General features: G+C 41.4%; 1 protein-coding gene across 1 annotated transcript in view; it reads right to left on the reverse strand.

Annotated features, from left to right (window-relative positions):
• The window catches only part of tgfbr1b (transforming growth factor, beta receptor 1 b), a 52,079-nt gene that overhangs the window by 10,086 nt on the left and 21,049 nt on the right, over positions 1-20,944 (reverse strand). Inside the window, exons 3-6 of the mRNA XM_042067737.1 lie at positions 14,730-14,966; positions 10,772-11,002; positions 5,209-5,376; positions 272-428 (exon numbers count right to left, since the gene is read on the reverse strand). Coding sequence (XP_041923671.1) covers positions 272-428; positions 5,209-5,376; positions 10,772-11,002; positions 14,730-14,966 — 793 coding nt within the window. The remainder of the gene's footprint in view (positions 1-271; positions 429-5,208; positions 5,377-10,771; positions 11,003-14,729; positions 14,967-20,944) is intronic.

Below are 20,944 nucleotides of genomic sequence, written 5' to 3' on the forward strand. Positions count from 1 at the left end.
GAAATAAACTTATGGTGATGTTTTGTAATGGTAGTGTTAATGTAACTGCAAAACAGTCACTTTTTAATACCCTTTCTGTATACTTATAAAAGTTCAAAAATACTTTGGTTTGTTTGCAGAGACCACTGAAGTCTAATGATATTTTGAGCCAAGTCAGTAGCGACTTTGACAGTGAGCTTGCACTCAAGGCTATGCTATATGCTATTTCCTTGCAAATGCATATTCCGGTTTTAATTAAAACTCTCTCTTGCTCATTCCCACTGTCCGTTACCTCTTGGTGCCCACTCGGTGGTTGGGCGCGATGTCGATGGTGTCGGTGGCCGAGTCATGGCGCACGGCAAGGCCCAGATCGGCGATGCAGCAGGTTCCGTTCTTCTTCACCAGAATGTTCTTGGACTTGAGGTCTCGGTGAGCGATGGCTGGCTTACCTGCACACACAGACAGACAGACAGACAAGGGAGGACAGACATTATTAGGGTGCAGACAATAGAAGGCAATAAAGCCCCTGAGGTTTGAAAAATATTTACACCTATCCCCATCAGCAGAAGGACAAGGATTTGTTTTTGAACTTGTAAATTCTTGTACATGCTACAGATAGAGCAACATTATCTTGTGTTGTTTAAGTAAGTATTGTGTAAATAAAAAAATTGCATTTCTAAATATGTACATTTATATGAATTTATAAGAACCCAAGGGGAATGGGTTTAGGCCTACAATGTACAATAAACTAAGTTTACAAAACACAAACATCATATAACAAGTATACAGTGATGTTTGTTATACTAAATAAAATGTATGAAAGTACAAAAAAAAGCTTTTCAGGTCTGGCCCTCCCGAATGGCAATTAGAGGCCCCATCACACTCCCACTCCTACTTGGACATAAATATGGTAGATCATGGACAAGGAGTGTTGGAGCAATAGTGGAAAAACAAAGAGAGATTGATTTAGATATATAATACCATAAAGACCAGGAAAGAGAGAGAGTTAAACGGAACATCAAAACCAGAAAAAGACTACTACTATTAAAAAATAAACAAATAAATAAAAATAACTCAACAAAATTAGCGACTGAGACAAGAAGTTTAGTGTGTGTGTGTGTGTGTGTGTGTGTGTGTGTGGGGGGGGGGGGGGGGGGTAATAAGAGCTCAGACAGTTGTGAAGAACGGCAGTCTCACGCTTGGAGAGATGGGGCAGGTGAACGATGAGGGATCCAAATAACAGCCCTGCAGCCCAATTTACCATCTCCTCCAGATGGGAACGCCAAAACACAACCATTTGCCTCCAGAACACACCCTTTCACTCTGACACACTATCGCTCACTCACAGGGATTCAACACATGCGCGCACACACACACACACACGTACATACAACTTGCATCAACACACAGAAACAAACCCTCAAAACCCAAACATATTGGCAAACACAAAAAAACACATACACACACACATACATACAACTTGCATCAACACACAGAAACAAACCCTCAAAACCCAAACATATAGGCGCACACACACACACACACAGCGCAACACAAACTTGACGGCAACACACATGTACCTGTTTGTGTGCGTTTGGGTGTGTGTCTATAGGATACAAAGCACATTTGAGGGAGTGTGTGTGTCAATGCAAGTGCACAAATGTGTGTTGTTAATTCATGTTCATGTGTCTGTTATGTATGTATGTGAGTGTGTATATGCATGCACAGATGCATCAGGCTAGCACAGGGCATGGGTGGAGACTCGCAGACAGTTTGACAGAAGGAACACACTATTAATCAAAGAACTGGGTACCACTGCAGCCCTGCCACTCTGCACCACACGGCTCTGCTGCAATAAACTCAAATACACTCGCGCCACAGTGCACACACGCATGCACACACACAGCCAGCCTATACAACAAAACACGTACACACACGTAGGCACAAGGGGTACACTGCAAAACTAGATAAGTGGTCCGTTGAACTTAAAGCCCGATGTGGGTTCAGATTTGGCAAGCAGAGGCAAAATGTCATGGCTTGCACTTTTGTAGTGTACTGCTGACGCACACAAATACACATACACTCTCTCTCTTACACACACACACAAAGCGCTTTCAGACATACGTGTAAGACCGGAGGTTCTGCGGATGTTAAACGGTGGGGCCGTATATCTGAACGACATAACCGGTCATATGGAAGTCCGAATTTAGCCGGTTGTTCTAGTACTCCCCCCTAGTATTTCCTCCGGACATTATATAAATGTACTGTGTCAACGAAGAGTAGAACATGCGGTTAAAATTCACACCTTTAGAGGGCGTGTCGGTGACGTTTCTTTCGTGCGTCCATGTGGTTAAATCTGACTTAAATGCCAGTGTTATGACGGAGTGGCATAGGCTAGTGCTGTCCAGAAAATCTCCGACCTGGAAAGATGCAGACATCACGGAGCTACTGTCCATGAGGGCAGACAGCATTGTGATAGAACACATGAAGGGAACGGCAAGATACATGTTTATGTAGCCTACAACTGCATCGCAAGGCCAAATGAAATTCAAAAGACCAAATCATCATAAGCAGAAGGCGCTGAAAAGGCAGTAGCCTACAGCGACGTCATTCACGACAATAACAGGAGTATTTAATAAATTTTTAGCCAACACGGTCGGTTTTCGGTTCATTGATAGCCTTCTCATGACCACTGCTGAGCTTGCTGATATTTGTTGAGCATAAATATGCCTAGAGAAAATGAAAACGAAGAAAACCCAACTTTGTTCCAAGCTCCGTAAATGTAATAGACACATGGGGAGAGGATGCTTTTGGAAAAATAAACCATGAAAAAACAAACCACTTCACTGTTATGTTAGTATTTTGTTTGTTGCTTAAAAACGTTGTATATGATGGCCTTGAAGTCTTGAGTTAGCCTACTGAATTGGCTGGTAGGCTACCATAAAGTTTGTGCATGCTCTCCAACGCAAACCAGATTTGGGGTTCCATAGCCAAGTAATTCTGCTACATAACGATGAAAACAAATAAATGTGTTTATTCGAAGCACACATGTAGGTCAATTTCAAGTGCGCACTTACGTGACTACTTCAAGTATTAGCCTACGCACAATAGATTTTTCTTCTTTAGCCTACATAATGCATACACTTTGTAAACAAACAGCAGCTGTGACAGCGGCCGCATATATTCTGCGTCATATCTCGCCTCTTGTGAACTCTACAAGCCCCCACCCCTCACTCGACAACCACACGGACATTCTGTAATGTGCGTGTATGTCGTTCACACATAGGTCCGTATAAGGTCAGTATAAGGTCCGCAGGTTAGCATCATATCTGAATCATCCGAAGGGTAGGACCTCCGTTTGACAAACCTCCTCATATACTCCGGAGGTAATATCTGAAAGCGCTTAAAGTTTCAAACACAAACACACACACGGACGGCACCACGTTAGGCCTGGTGATGGTTGATCTAGATTCTCATTATGGGAGATAACAGGTATCTGGCTGGAGCGGCCTGCAGGGAGACACAGTGTGCGCTCCGGGCTGAGTGGGGATTAAGATTAAGATCTATCTGATGCCTGGCAGAGGAATCGTTCTGCAGGGATGTGTGCGTGTTTGCGTGTGTGTGTGTGTGTGTGTGTGTGTGTGTGTGTGTGTGTGTGTGTGTGTGTGTGTGTGAGAGAGAGAGAGTGAGAGAGAGAGAGATGGTAAATGAAGGTGCTGGGGCTTTGTTGGGGCTTAAAGTGGTATTATGGAGTTTTTGTCTAAAAATCTATATTATGGAGTTTTTGTCTAAAAATCTATAAAAAAGATATCTAGATAAAGAGCCAACGGACTCATCTCCACCAACAGCACAGCTGGAAGTACAGTATGTGATATTTCCGCAACGCTAAGTTTGGCCTGAGTGTTCGATGGATGCTTGTGGGAGAATATGGTGTCTCGTCTATGTAAGGTTAGATCAGTTGAAAACTCAAATGCAAGAGAACCAACCACCTGCTCCAAATGTTTTAAAGCAGCACTATGGCGCGGTTATATTAAGGTAAAAAATGTAGTCATTTTGATGGTAAACAAACTTGTAATGGGGAGAATCGTGCACCTAGCATAGCTGGCAGCGCCCCACAGGCGGAAAACCAGCCTTGCAATTAGAATGAGAATGAGCAGCTAGAATGAGCAGCAGGTGAAAACGGCAGTTGTGCTTGTTTCTCGATGTATGAACATTCCATCACCCAAATTAATGACCAACACAACCGATCAAAACCATGAAAATAGGGTGGATATGGTGTTCCTGAAAGTAGCCATATGCGTCACTTTATAACAAATCAACCCTTATCATCATAAAAATAAGTTCTTTTCAATAGAATAGTTTCCTTAGTTTTAGAGTTCAACCGAATAGTCTCCATGGCGTCTGCCTACTATTCATCTATTCATCATATCAACATTTCATGCACAATCAGAGGAACACAAAGGCTGATTTACCCTAATGACATAACAAAACAATGGAAATAAAAGTCAAAATCAAAATAATGCAAAATAAAAATATGTTTTCAACCCATATGCACAAAAGTGGGAAATATTCCCACTTGCATTAACGCCAGGTCTCTCTTCACCAGTAATATAACCATCAATATACATATTAATGCAAATGTACATCTTAAAGAACAATTCATATACGTATTATCTATCGACACACATATGTGTAACCAGTAGTATTACAACTTCCTGATGTTTACAAAGCTACATCTGCTGGGAAACCACATTACAGCAGAAGAATGTTTTGGCCGCGCGCAGTATTGCATTGCCAGCATGTCAGTCATGTGATTCATGATATTTCTCAACTTCCCCTGAATTTCAGATGAAAAACAACAATTTACTGTAAAGTCTCACAGTGTGTGTGTGTGTGTGTGTGTGTGTGTGTGTGTGTATAAACATCTTTACACACAAGAACAATCTAAAAAGTGCTTTTGATTAGAGAGAAAGCTGGGTTTTAAATAAATATGCATCTATATAAGAATAGTTTCAGGTGATTAAATCAGAGCATGTTTTGTCACAGTGGTGATTCAGTCTATAGTGGTTTTCAAAGAACAAAAAACTGTGTGTGTGTGTGTGTAGGGGGGGTATTCATATAGTGACAGGATGCCCTGCCTTTCCTTTTCATCATCAGAGAACAGAAGAGGTGTTCAACTGTCAGCTGAACTCTGCACGCACGCACAGATACACAGTGCTGTGTCCTTACCTTGAGTGCCGACGATCTCCATGTGCAGGTGTGCGAGACCGCTGGCAGTGGACAGCGACAGCTTGATCATGCCCTCCACCGTCACAGTGTACCTGTTCAGGTAATCGAACAGAGAGCCATGCTCATGGTAGTCCGACACCAACCACAGCTGAGTCCATGTCCCGTTATCTGGACAGAGACAGAGAGGAGAGGAGAGGAGGAGAGATAAAGAGAGGGAAGAAAGGAAAGGGAGAGAAGGGCATGATAAAGAGTAGAAGAGTGGAGAAGTTCAGAGGAGAGAGGAAGAGGATGATAATGAGAAAAGAGTAAAGGACACAGAGTGAGAGGAGAGGAGTGAAAGAGGGAAGAGGTGGAGGAAGAAAGCAGAGGAGCAGTGGGAAGAAGAGAGGAGATGGTGTGGGGGGGGCAAGAGCAAAGAGGGGGGAGGACAGAGGAGGAGGTGAAGGAGAGGTAAAGAGAGAGAGGGAGTAGAGAAGAGGAGAAGAGGAGTTTTAATGAACGAAGAGAATTACACTCCCACCAGAGTGGTGGACGGACCTCCAGATGGCCTGTGAGATCCCCGAGCAGCTCGACTTAGAACGAGCAATGGGCTCTCACTGGTTATTACTATAAACACACGTGCATGCACCACACACACACACACACACACGTTAAAACACACTAACCCCCCCCTCTGTCCCTTACCAACACAGACACATACAATTACTATTACACATAAGCATTCATAAACAAGTTAAAACACACACATACTCTCCCCAACACACACACACACACACACACACACACACACACACGAGTGAGTGCATGTTGCCAAGTGTTGATTTGCTCCTGCTGTTGGACAAACGTGCTGTGTGGGGGGAGGGTGGCGAGAGAGCAGAGTTAGGAGAGCCTGTGCCAGCCTCAATCTAATTCTCCACCTTTACCTTCCTCCTCACGCCAAGGACAAGCACAAGCAATTCACTTATTTATACACACACACACACACACACACGGTCAACAGAGAGATACCAAAGACAAAAAAACAAAACAAAACAAACAACCAAAAAAAACTCCTAATAGTCCGGCAGCCAAATGCCATAATTTAAGTGAACCTGGTTTTGTCGGTTAAAGTTTTTTTTTGCCGTTTCTTGTTGCAAAGGGGTAACTCAATAAGATTTGAGGGTGCCCAGTGATATCCCTTGGGCAATTCTCGATATTAAGCCTTTCTTGTCCAATGTGTTGAATATAAGGCGAGGCACAACAGGTGAATAGGGTAAAAGAATTAACTAGCAGATATCACTATGAAACTTCCACAGTTGATTACTTACATCATCTGTAATATAAAGATTAAATATGGAAATTAGGCATCATCTAATTAAATATGTGCTGATTTGCATAAACTAAAAACAAACATTGAATGAAGCTAGGTTCAACATTTATTTTTTTATTGTGTTGACATATTAGATAAAAACATCTTTTACACAGGGAATTTTCGATATCTCTTTTAGTTATTCCGTAAATCAGAAAATCAATAAACCCCTCTGTAGAAGCCTTCTAAATAGTTAAGTATAAGACTGGAAAGTTTGGTGTATGTAGGTGCTTCTGAAGTGCAGATTTCATTCTCAGAGTGGGAGAGGAAAGTAATCCATGGGTGCTATGTGCTAGCATCTCTCACTAGCACGTCTCTTAGGTGTGGTTGGAGGTTTACCAGAGACTTTCTAATAAGGAGTCACAGCACTCAAAACATGCTCCATAGAAATGCATGGGGTTAGTTTGTAATGCCAATATGGCAGTTGTCTACACATATCCTGCCCCTTCCGCTGCAAAAAAGTCAACATGTGAATACATTGTGCCAATCATGTGGTGTGTTGTGAATACATCGTGCCAATCATGTGTTGTGATCTCGCTGCTGGAGCAAGGTTGGTGTTGTGAAGTCTTGCACACACTGAAATAGATGCCCGATAAGTCCCCAAAAAGTGTTACAATATGGCCGCTGAGTGGAGGGACTAAAAGAACTTACTGCACAGCTATGTAAATGACTACCGTTAGCCTACAATGCCCTCTATTAGCTGATTTCTACAGGGTGTCTGTTCTACTGTTCTAATTTGTATAAAATATTAATTTATTTTTTATTCTTTATTGCAGTAGTAGTCTATGCTCAGAGCCTAAACTCATTATTCAAAAAGAAAATATTAATTTTTAATAACTTCAGTTGGAAATTCAACTGCCAATTGAAAAAAAAGATTAATTGATTCGTTACTGAGCCAAACCAGTCTACCAGAAAATGCTTGTAGCTCTAACAGATGCAGTTGCCAGGTTAATAGTGCCTTGCACAATGCTCTCTGCATGTTTTAGGTTAGGATGAGCCAGAACTGGACAATTATCAGAACTAATACTAGAGGAAAAGTGTACATATTCAGAATTATTACAGGCGATATCTGAAATTATTAATTCATTATTTGACATAGAAAAGGGTTACATTTTCCCAATTTGAATGCATGAAGTATTGTCTGAATAACTATCACACTGCAAACTGTATTTTAGTACATTCTATTTGAGTTGATTTGCTTTTGATATGCTTTTCTTATTTTTTTTCATGATTTTGGCACATAGGGCTTTAATGGTTAATGTAGGACATTGCCCAATGGATATCACTTGGCACCCTCCTAAATATTAAAGAGCCACCCCAAGTCAACAAGTCTAAGCAAAAATGAATAAATAAATAACCCACAAAACAGGTCTGATCCCATGGCTCCCTGACTGGCATTATCTGAAATATGGAAATGTATTAATTCACTTAGTAAAGGGTTATATTGACCAAATTTGAATGCATGAAGTACAGTGATTACACAGACCACTGTATTTTATTACATTTTATTTGAGTTGATTTGCATTTAATATGAGTACTCATCTTGAAATTAGAGGCATATCCTATTTTTTCATGATTTTGGCACATTGGGCTTTTTCATATTCAACATTTACAGAAACTTCTAATACAAATTTCCTGTGTAAAAGACTTTTCATCTAATATGTAAACACAATGAAAAAGTAAAGTAATTTTGTACCCGGCATCATCCAATGTTCAGATTTTTATTTTTTAAGTTTATGCAAATCAGCACATATTTAATTAGATTATGCCTAATTTGCCTATTTACATTTCAGATAACTTTTAATACATTTTTTCCATATTAATGTAGTAGGGGTGTAACGGTACACAGAAGTCACGATTCGGTTCATACCTCGGTTCCGACATCACGGTTCGGTACGAGTTTGGTACAATGGAGGGAAAAGCAAAACCAAAAATGCAGAAAGCTATTTTTTTTTTATTGTGCATGTATCATGCTGTACCACCTAGTGTCATACAGTCTCTTCCCTGAGCTATCTGCAACAGCCTGAAGTGTGTAAGATGCAGGCTAAACAGTACAATAAGTACCCAGACTCCATCTGTAAGTTGTAAACAAAATAAGACAATCAGCTATAAAACTTAAAATAGGCCTACAGCATCTCTTATTTCTGAAAGTGCAAATTACATAGAATAATGATTTTTAAAAATCCACTTAAGCAAGACCTTCAACATCTGTGTTTAGTTGTATATGGAAGGGTCTACAATTTGCCTCAATATTTTTCAGTGTGTGTACAGTAATAATCTAGCCTACTAACTGTGAAAATATCACACTATTTTGCCTTCTTTTAAAAAACGAAATTGCTCCTTTCATTTCATAAACAGACTACAACTAGAAGTCACATGACTTTGCCCTTCGACGTTAACTCACCGTAGCATGGTTTGTTTATTAGCCTGGTTAGCGTTGACACTTAGTGTCTATGCACTTAACACTACCAGCTCCTCATGTGAGAAGTTACAAGTTACCCCAACATAAAGGTAATTACCACGCGATTTACATGGCTTTCTGTCATTACGAAATAATTTAATTTAAGCCATAGGTTTTGGCTCTATTTGTATGTGTATCCAAAGGCTGGTGAAGCGCAGGGGAAGTTTTTTTTTTTCTCATTTCGGTGATTGGTAGCCTACATCATCTGGGTGATTGCTTCGAACATGTGTAGCATATATTTCCACTCACATACCCAACAACTGCTGAACAACGCCGACACACAGTTTCTTATCCACCACTCTCTCGCCTGTACTACTGTAACTGAAGTTCTCAAACTTGCGAAGAGACCAGCGGATCCTCTAATGTGTGTCGCCACCTTAGTGCTACTATCTCTGACTGACTGACTGACTCGACCAACGACCTGACAAAAAAAACATAGGCGCCAATCAGAGCTTCAGAGCTAAGGCGAGGCTACAGATTAGCGTTAGGTGTCGCTAAAGAACTCCTGTAACTCTCGCTACTTAACAGTAATTGCGCATGACATTAATTAATACGCACACGAGTTTTATGTTTTTTTATACCGTGTATTCTCCGTGTAAATTCATGCACCGAACCGTGACGCCCGTACCGTTTCGGTTCAATACGAATACATGAAGCGTTACACCCCTATAATGTAGGTAATCAACTGGGAAGTTTCATAGTGATATCTGCTAGTTCATTTTTTTACCCTATTCACCTGTAGTGTCTCTCCTTGTATTCAATACATTGAACAAGAAAGGGTTAATATACAAAATTGCCCAAGGGATATCACTGGGCACCCTCCTAAATCTTAGATACCCCTAGTCTACAAGACTTGCAAAAAAAAAAAAACACTTTAACCGACAAAACCAGGTCTGACCCCATGGCTGCCGGACTATAAATACATTTCATATTTATGATTTTTTCCTGTGTATGTCTGAAGGGACTGAAGGAACTGAACCCTATGGCAGTGTTTTGATGTCAGAATTTCAGCTACAACATCACAGTAGTGATATCTACTCTTGTGTGGCTGGCTAGCTGTACTCCGCTGCATCAGCTACTGATCGGACTTAATCTAATAGTGGCCACAGAGACAGAGGTCCCCGTGGAGGTGACCTGGCTCAGTGCACCTCAGCTCCCCCAGTAGGAGGAGGCTTTGGTTTAATGCCAGATCCGCACCTGTGGCCCTTTCATGGCTCAAAGGTATTGTATAAACAATTAAGAATTCTAATGAAAATGAACAGAAATTAACATAAAACGTATGCAAATAGCTACATTCTTTTAATTGATTCTTCCTATCCATATTATTCAAATAGCTTTTTTTAAAGGTGCTCTAAGCGATGCTGGGTGACGTCACTTCTGTTGACTTTCAAACAAAACAGAGAGCTAGCTCGCTACTTTCTCCCGTGCAATTGGAAATCTCCTAAACGCGCATCTCGTCTGTGATTTGCTGGAACAGTTTGTTATATTTTTATGGGCTAGGATTGCCCAGGTTGTTTTTGTTGCCGTTTTTGGAGCCTGGGCTGTCCACAGAGATCAACACAGACAGCTAGCGGTTGGTTAGGTGATGTTTGCAGTAAGTGACATAAAATGTTTTAGCCTAAAAAACATGTGGCATCGCTTAGAGCACCTTTAAAATCAACATGTAATACAAATTACATTTTTATGGTTTTTATGGTGCAGTTCCATCCAGAGCGAGTGGTCCTCTTTCCCCTGGTTAGTTGTCGGCGGCTCACCTTTGTTGTCGGCGGCAATGAAGCCCAGGATGTTCTCGTGGCGGAGCATGACTGTCTGGTAGATCTCGGCCTCGCGGAACCAGGAGCGCTCCTCGCGCGATGAGAAGATCTTCACGGCCACCTCCTCGCCGCGCCACTTGCCGCGCCACACCTCGCCGAAACGGCCCTTTCCGATGCTCTCCTGCAGGATGATGGTCCTGGCGATCGTCCTCTGCACCAGCAGCGGAAGGCCTGCAAAAAGCCGCACCAGAGGGAGAGGAGAGTCAAATCACCACAGACACAGAATCACCACAAACACAAAATCACCAGACACAAAATCACCACAGACACACTTTCTAGGGACAGAAATTACACATATTAACAGTTGCAAAGCAATTTAAAAAGATCCTAGATCAGAGAACTTGGTGACCACCGCACGAAACTCCAAGCTGGGACAAAAGTCAGCTTAGTGTTTTAAAAGTCAACAGAGCTATGTGAGTCAACATGAAAAGTGGAGAAGACAAGAAGAATTGAGTGTGTTTGTCACACATGATTAAAACAACTATATATGGACAGCTTGATAGGAAATTCTGATGAACTATGAGACTAAGTCTAAAAACAAACCACCATTATTTGTCCAACTGGAAATCTAAATCTATTTCAGGTTTGCTTCTGTATACACCCCTCGACACACATAGAATCCTTTCTCTGAGTCATCAGTGTTCTGTCCCTCTGCAGACAACAGCATCTGGGGCCAAAAATACAAGCTATTGATGTTTTTTTTTTTTTTGACCAGGGACAGACAGATCACCAAAGGCATTGTGTGTGTGCTTCCTAGAGTTTACAGGAAGTGCAGTGCACTTATTGGAGTTTACGAGAAGGTCTGTGCCCTATGACCTCCTAGGCTGGCACAGTCACCCTGCATACTTAGCTCCAAGGGCAGCGCTGGGTCATTTAATCAGTGTTGGGGCAAGAGTCCCGGCCTTGGTAACACAGTAAAAATAGACAGTTGGGGCCATTAGGAATCTAAAGGGGCATACTCTGGCTACATGGAGAGTGCAGACCATGAAAGTAGTAGTTTAAATCAGTGTTTCTCAAAGTGTGGTCCGGGGGACCACTGGTGGTCCGCAAGCTATCCCAAGTAGTCCGCGAGCAGATGTAGTAAAATATAACATAGATGAGTTGTTTGCAATATTGAACCAACTTGTATGTAAATCCAAACAGTCCTGCAACACTGCCTACGTAAGCTACGCCAGTTTAAATCAGATGAATCCTCTGACACAATAAGCAAAGGTGCAAAGCGAATAAGCAAGGTGGTTCAGTGAGTAGGCCTATTGTGTAATATGCTGTTGAAGTAGGTTTACTCTTTTTTTTTTAGCTAGGTGGTCTGTGATGTTTTTTTTTTATTGGTTAAGTGGTCCTTGGTCTGAAAAGTTTTGAGAAACACTGGTCTAAACCACTCACGATGGGGGGTGGTTGGGGGTGTAGTGGAATTAGGTGAGGAGTTAAGTTAACCAATCACAGAGGAGGCATGACGCATCCATGACTGGGGCTGACTAATTCAGTTGCAAATCTGCATGTTAACTGTACTCTACTGACAGCCACTCAGTTTAAGTTCATCGTTAAATGAATCAATAACTTAAGTGTGTGAATGGGTGTGAGCAAGTTAGTAAGGGTGTGACTCAGAGAAGAGAGAGGGAGAGAGAAATGGGGCAAGCGAGAGATGAAGTGGGGGGAAATTTCGAAAGAGAGATGAGTGTTGTACGCATGTGTAGGAGGCCTGTGTGTTCCACCTTTTTCCAGCGTTTTTCTATTGAATAGTATTTGTCCATACATGTTTACATTTTGCACTGTGGTCATAGATACATTGCTAAAGTGTGTGTGAAGTGATTAGCAGTACTGGACTGCCAAGTTGCAGAACAGCTGGTGAGCTGGTGGGATAGAATTGTGTTCTTGTGTTTTTTTTTAAATGGGTATAAAGTGTGGATAAAGAGAACCAACAGAAGAAAATGAGAGAGAGAAGGACCTGAGAAAGAGAGTGAGAGAGAGTGAAAGAAAGAAAGAAAGAAAGAAAGAAAGAAAGAAAGAAAGAAAGAAAGAAAGAGTGAGATTTCACAGAAAGTGTTTGGGGGAGTCGTCTGGGTATATTCTCATGAAAGTTTCAGTCACACACACACACACACACACACCTACCTCTCAAGACAGGTGACACCAAAGAACAGACTGGCCTGACTAGTACACCTTCACAACCACAATGACAATCCAATAGTCATACCATCACTATTGAGGATCCGATTGGTTAAAGGAAATAAAACTCTCTCTCAGTCAACCTTGTTTCAGAGAGAATATATTTTAAAAGAATTTTTATCCACAGGCTTAGCACCAGCAAGGCTTTGCCATCTTAGTGTTGCAGCTTATGAAGAGTAAAGCTATGGTAAACGTAATAAATTATATCCTGCTGTTGAAAGCTCTGAACCAAACCACCAGGAAAGTGGATTCTCTCGCTGTAATAAGAAAAGGTGCCAAACGTGATCACAATTTAAAGCACTATAAGGAAATTGTCACAGGGAGCACAGATTCTCTTGCAAGAGAAGAATTGTTCACTATACGCACACTATATATTCAAAGCGAATAAACATGGATGCCCGACTAAGGGTAACAGCTAAAATTGCCTCTGAATGCCTTCTGAAATGGAATGTGTCTTGTTTGGATCTGGTAATCAGTTGGTGTGAATCTCTTCGCCCGCCTGTCTCTGAGGAAAATAACAACTTCTGGGAATCTCAATAAAGGAAGTGCTGGCCGGCAGGCCAATCCCCAGGTCACGCTTTGGCTGTGGCCCAGATCTGGCACGGATTTGGCACCCAGAGCCAGTGTCACTGGCCATGGCCGGGGCCCATCAGATTAAAAACTCTTTCAGCAAACAACACACTCTCGAAAGCCCCACAGAGACATTGGAGTCCAGCGCGGAGCGAAACAAAACACTGTGGCAGCAGCGGAGAAGGACAGTTCTGCTGGGACCGTGGTGGGGGTGGGCAGAGACACTCTCACTGACAGAATTCCAGATCAGAAGAGAGAAGAGAACAACATGGGCGAGGAGGACAGAGAAAGAGGAATCCAGAGCCGTGGTACTGGCAGAGCAGAGGAGAAACGGAGAAGAGGAGAAAAAAAGTGTTCAGAAGACCAAGAGAGATACGGTTAGAAAAAAGGGGTAGATTAGAGAGTGAAGAATAATGGATAAAAGAAGTAAAACTTTATAAAATAACTAAAAAGAGACTGAATACGGCAGTGATGGAGAAAGAACAAATGTGCTGGAGAGAAATCAGGGCAAAACAAAGTGGAGTACTAAGAGAGACAGAAAAAGAGATGTGGTATAATAGGATCCAGATAGAGACAGAGTAGCTCTAATAGAGTATACATAATCTGTAACAAAGTATAGGCAAAGCAGAATGGCAGACAGAAGTAGAGTGGCAGAGTGATATAAGAGGGGAAGGGAATATGGAGTTTAGATACGAGTAGAGAAATACAGAGCGAGAAAAGAGAATCTGGAGAAAGACAGCAGAATCTTTAAGACGGGTATAATAGAGCATTTAACAGAAACAGACATGGACTGGATATGGAAGACGTGTTTAGGTCTGCATAGACTAGAGCTATCTAAAGGCACATATTGATACTGATAGCAGTCGTCAACTAAACTGAACTTAATGAGGACTCAAAACCAGACGACAAACTTGTTGAGAGCTGTCCATAGAGGCACAAACGCCGCTGTTGTCACTCACAAAATGAGGCAGACAAACCTAGACACGAACACACACACTTACACTTAGGAAGAGTTAATTACAGTCTTCAGACATACAGGCTTATAAACACACACACCCACACAGTCTGCAGTCAGACGCTAAACAAAACAGAGGAGACAAGAAATGGTGCAAAACTGCTGAGGAATCAACTGGTTATTGACTCCGTAAAGCTACCCACACACCTGAGCCGGACCCAGAGGTGGTCATGTCATATATGAGGTCCTTGAGGGTGGTCCCCACGGTAATGTAGGGGTGGTCCATGGAGGGGTCCTCCTCGTTGGGTACGCGGTGGTGGATAACTGATCGACTGTGGCAGAAGTAGAAGATGGTCACCAGTAAGAAGCACAGTACACACACCGGCACTGCGATCACTGCCGCCAAGCCCACTGGACCCAGGGACGGAGGCTTCACCGTCGGAACTGTGAGAGAGAGAGAGAGAGAGAGAGAGAGAGAGAGAGAGAGAGAGAGAGAGAGAGAGAGAGCGAATCAAACAAATGTGCAAATCTATTAACACGTGTGCAAATTCATTAACACACAATTAATCAGATCTGATTGTTGATTTGTTTGGTTAACAACAAATCAACACAAACACCTGTTCTCCAGTTCCTTCATTGGTTGCCTGTCGGTTTTAAAATAGAATTTAAGATCTGTTTATTTGATATTCCAAATCACTCCATGGACTAGTGCCTGAATATATATCAGACTTGCTCTTAGCCCTCAGGTCCCTTGCCTCGGGCCTTTGGACTGCTCCATGGGTAAGGACAAGGACACATGGGGAGGCTGCATTTAGTGTCTAAGGTCCTTGCCTTTGGAAAAGTTTGCCAAATGGTATGGTCTCATGGTGTTCTTTTATCCTACTTATTTTTACTTGCCTTTTTCTTACATTCTTATCTACTTATTTATAATTTTATTTATTAATGTACTTATGAGTTCTCTCGAGCTACTCTTAATCTAATTAAATTATATTTATCTGTTTATCGTTCATTTTTTTTTATTGCTGTTTTGTGTCTTAATTGTGTTAATCTTCTTTTACTGCAGTTAAGCACTCTGCATTGTTACCCTGCACAAAAGGTACTATACGAAAATAATTATGTCTGATTGACAAGATTCAAATAAACAAAGCAAAGCATGGGTATCGGGTATGGGGGGAGAGGACACTGGGAAGTAAAATGGGAATAGGAGCCAACAGGCACAGTTTTGAAACCCGGCAATAATTAACATCACTCCATGACACGTAGTATACACAGAATCTCTCTCTCTCCAAGACTAATTTGCCTGAAAATCACAACCTTCCAGACTTAAAATCATTAAAAAAAATTAACTGTCCCCCTCTCAACGTGAGCCTTGTGAGACACTGATCTAATCAATATTTTTCCATTTCTGAAGAACAATCTGGAAACAAGCAAGATGTGTTGAGACAGCAAAAATACGGTCCATAACATTACAAATATTTAGTATTCTAAAAGACACACCATAGCTGTTGTGACCGGGAGAATGAACCTGGTGTGTCTCTTAGATCTACTGGAGCTGGTCAACTGGCAGTGCCCAGAGCCAAATCTACACAGGGTGAAATGGCATTTAGCCATTATGCTGTGCACTGCTGGAACCAGCTCCGCCCAAACATTAGCTTGTTTTAAAAATAAATAAAATATTCTCTACTGCCTTTGATTAATCTCTTGACTTTTGGTGTGGGAGTTATACAATTAATGTTTTGTTGCTGTGAGTTTATTTCATTTCAATTTGTTTTTCCTTATTTACATGTATTTGTCTTTGTCTGTCATTTGTCTTTGTAGTGCTGTCTAATAATGCCAAGCATCAAAAATGACGATAGGTATTGTTGTCGGTATTATGTTTTTCAATGCATTATATATCCACTGTAAGTTGACATCTGATAAATAAACCCATGGTGGACATGCCTACCTACCATGTTTGTTTGTATGCAACATCCATACAAGACCATAAATACCCTGAAGAGCCTAAATCTATGCACTTCACAAGAATTAGAACAAAATGAGAGGAGGATGAACATGCCGGAGGGGAAAGAGAGACGGTATTACATAAACAATCACGGTTAACATAGCTACACTGAGGTTCTATTTCTGTGACGAAAGGGCTACAGTGGCTTGTTACTGTCTTTTGATGGAGGGGGTTGTGCTTCAGCTCAGCAAGAGGCCGAGCGTGATTGATGCCTTTGGCCATTTAGCATTTCAGATGACAAAGCCAACAATTTTCTCATGGCAAGAGGCAGGTAATAACTAACACAGAGCAGAGTTGCTCATATGCAACCTGCTTTCCGTCAGGGGGAAAGGACTTATCTTCTGTGCCTGTGTGTGTGTGTGTGTGTGTGTGTGTGTGTGTGTGTGTGTGTGTGGGTGGAAGGGGGAGGGGGCATGTCAGTACATGTGATTGACAGAGAGTGAGTCTGCCTGGCTGTGTAAGGCCTAGTCCACACGTACCAAACCGTATCAAGAATATTTGCGTCCAAACGGATCCATCTCAACACGACTTAACACGTTACTTCATACCTCATACCTTCATACCTGAGTGTGCGCATGTGTTGGTTTGTGTTCATACCAGGGTAGGAATTTCATGTCCCTTGCATTGACCGTGATGCCCCTTTGAAAATCAGAAGTAAACAGGCCACGGTGGCCTTGGTGCCCCCTTCTTTCAATATTCTGCTTTGCGTCCTACTAATAGCGATTTTTTTTAGCCTATGGCCTGTCAAAATAATTGTAGCATTCACAGCGCAAATTAATTTAGTCTTTTACGCAGTGGAGAAAGTGACGGCGCAAGAAAGAAAGTGCGTCCAAATTCACCCATTCTTCTCAGTTGAACTACTCGCGAAGTAGCCTACTCATCACACAGACGTATCACATGAAAGAGCTTTTTCTCAGCTTTTAAACGATGTTACCCACTAATTGCGGTGGTGAACGGTTCGCGAGAAAAGTAAATAAATATAATTCAATTTAATCATAAATTCTACCGAAGATTTTGCGTCCATATCCCTACCCATTTATCTCGGTGGAATACTTCACAAATCCTTCGTTTAACACACGACGAACCATATATCAGAATAAACAGAAGACCTTACCGAACACAGAGGTGTAAAGCAGTCCCCTGTACAGTTAGCCGTTCCAGAGTAATCCAGTTTTGAATTTGCAGTAAATTGACATGCATGGATGTCTCCAAATTTGGGCTTTAAGTTTTACAATGTGTTTAAATTGTTCCACATGATTTCATAACGGGCCAAATACAAAATAAACATTACAAATATCGCCTAGATATCGGTAAATCAGAGGACAGCTAACTAAGAGTTTGTGAAAGTAGCCTTAATGATCACAAAATGCTAAGCATGCATCTAGGCTATTTGAGTTTCTTAAAGCTGAGCTGTGCTTAAATTGTTCAACACATGATTTCATAACAGGCCAAATATAAAATTAATGTTAAATATAGCCTAGATATCTGTAAATATTAGATGATCAGATGATTTACAGTTCTATGTAATATGTCATGTTTCATGCAGTGATGCAGGTCTGCTGCAGTGAATAGGCTAAATACAACTTTGATCATTTTTATAGCCTACTACTGTATAGTTAACTTTGGCCTTGGTGCCCTGACATGTGGCCTTTGTGCCCCCTACCAAATATGCCCAACTGAAGGCCAAGTGGCCTTGCCCCCAGAATGGTGAAATTCCAAGCCTGGTTCATACCCTTCCGAAGTTTGGAGCCCACTCTCTCTATTTCTCAATTGCTCTCCCTCTCATAGCGGGATTAGCGGGATGATTCTGACTCTCTGAGATGTGGACCTGAGGCGGTGGCTGACTGACCAATTGATATCCCCGACAAACACTGGGCATTGTGAGGAGCAAACGCAGTCACTTCGACTCCCTACCGAGACTAGCAACAAAAGGCTAATAACATCTACGCAAGGAAACCCGTGCCACTTGCAGAAACGCACCAGGGATCCAAAGTACAAAATCCCTTTTCAGCTAGTCTCGGAGGACTTAATTGGAAATTCCTCAGAGAGAGCAACAAGACAAGGCAATTTTATTTGATGCAAAACAACGTTTTTGAGAGATGCTCTGTTAGTTCAATCCACCTGAGCTAATATCTGAAATTCCTCCTCTGCCTCCCCATGCTGGCCTGAGGGCAAGTAAAAGGGGCTGAGAAAGAAAGAAAGAAAGAAAGAAAGAAAGAAAGAAAGAAAGAACAAGAGAGAAGAGAGAGAAGACAAAAGAGGCCCAATAGATTTTCATTGTCTATGTAGCCTCGCTAGGTTATATCAGCACAGTTCAGGACACTCTATCATAACAGATGCAGATAAGCAACTGTGGAGATAGTGGGGCGGTGGCAACACGTGACAACTGGCAACAGAACCACCCATTTTTACTAAAACCAAATTCCTATTCAATTCAGTTTCTTAAGTCCAGTTGAGAAACCAGAGTGACCAGAAAACATGTTAATCTTCTCTTGTTTTTGTTGTACTCTGGGGATGATATGATCATATCACCTTGTCTATTAAGGCTGAATGTTATCAATTGAAAATGTTTTGATACCGATACCAAGTCAAGAATTGCGATTTCGATACTTCTTCGATACTTTTTAAAACATTTATTTGATTTGGGGGCCCCACCACCTTGACATCATCATCAGTAATATTGAATATACTGTAGTGTGATCATTCACACCAGTGGTCATCCCAGATTCTGCTTGATTCTCTCCACACAAACACACATGGAAAATGATGGCTTATGTCATATTTCATATATTCTGCATAATTACTAGTAAATATATTTAGCAATTTGAAAACTATTCTAAAACTATAACTATTACACTTAGGCATATCTTCAATGTGGTGTTCTAGGTCTAATTGAGTGAACATTGGTAATGTGTAGGTGTAATTGAGTGCCTGTCACTTTAAGAGATACGAGAGTAATTGCCCTTGTCTCACGGTTTTAGTCTAGTGAATAAAAGTTGCACATAACGCATAAGGATATGTGGATGCAAGTGAGCAAATCAACTTGATATTAGCCAATTATTATGTGTTACCATAGCATCGCTTGAACTAGCAACCATGTCTCGCTGTTTATAGCACGACAGCTGCGCTTACGTGTGTGTGTGAGGAGAAAAGACGCACAGTGACAGGTTAGGGGAGGAGGCTCTAGAAGCATGCCTTGTGCACACGCATGTTACTTCAAAAGAACACAGTAATTCTCAAAAGTATCAATACTAATAAAATTAGGCATCGTGACATTTTTAATTTCAGGGTATTGCGATTACTTTTGTAGTACAGCATGAACACTACTGCATGAAGTTGTCAATCATCTCTGCTGCAGAGGGCGTGTGGCTCAGACATAGTGGGAACTGCGAATGGACAGGTTGGAGATTCTCGTTACACTGGTCTAAATGTTACTGATGATAAACCACAGATCAGCAGTACTCACCCAGAGCATGTAGAGAAAGGTTCTTGAGTGTGACAGTGTGTGTGTGTACTGTATGTGGTTTAGGCAGGTTTTATGGAGAAACCAAGGGTTGGGGTTTATGTTCTAAATGTTATTAAAATTATAAACCGCAGTATATGTGCCATCGGAGTCCCATACAGAGGTCTAAATATTGATTATTGAGTGTGTGTGTAGTGTGTCTGTGTGCATGTGTGTGTGTGCGTGCCGCAGTTTCAAGGGGAACATGGAGGTTGTGTTTTTTGTTAAATAAGCCTAAATAAATATTATTGACTACAAACCACAGATCATTGTGCTTACTGAGATTTGCATGGTTCTGAGTATGTGTGTATGCATGAGGTTCAGACAGGTTCAGACCCAGAGATTTGGAGTCTCAAGTCTAAAGATAATTGACTAAAGGTTATTTAGTGTGTGTGTGTGTGTGTGTGTGTGTGTGTGTGTGTGTGTGTTGTCGTACTTAGTTGAGACCGGTCTAGAGACCACTTTTACACGGTCAGAATAAACTTTATTTTGATTCAGTCTTGGACACAGAGATTTGTTTAGAGATATTTTATTTTAAGACCAGGCAAGACCACTCATCACAAAGATTTAAGATAACGCAGTTCTATTTGGAGAATGTTTCACATTTGTTTCTTTTCTTAACGGCCATTGTTTGCACTCCCCACATCCCTTTACTGGCTCATACACAGTCAGTCAGACAGTCACTAGGATCAAGAACATCACCAAACTCTGCAAGTTCAACTTGACTATCAATAATTAATTACGTAGATTGACTTATTTTCAAGACCTTTTTAAGATATCAAATAATACCATTATTATGAGTGGTGTTGACTTATTGTATGCAAAACCCACTAATTGTTGGAGAAAAAATGCTAAATGCACTCTCATGACTGATAGCAGGACTGAAGGTTTAGCCAGAGCAGTTTTTCCTAATAATTG

This window comes from Alosa sapidissima, chromosome 17, assembly GCF_018492685.1.
Source record: "Alosa sapidissima isolate fAloSap1 chromosome 17, fAloSap1.pri, whole genome shotgun sequence".
NCBI classification, from domain to species: domain Eukaryota; kingdom Metazoa; phylum Chordata; class Actinopteri; order Clupeiformes; family Clupeidae; genus Alosa; species Alosa sapidissima.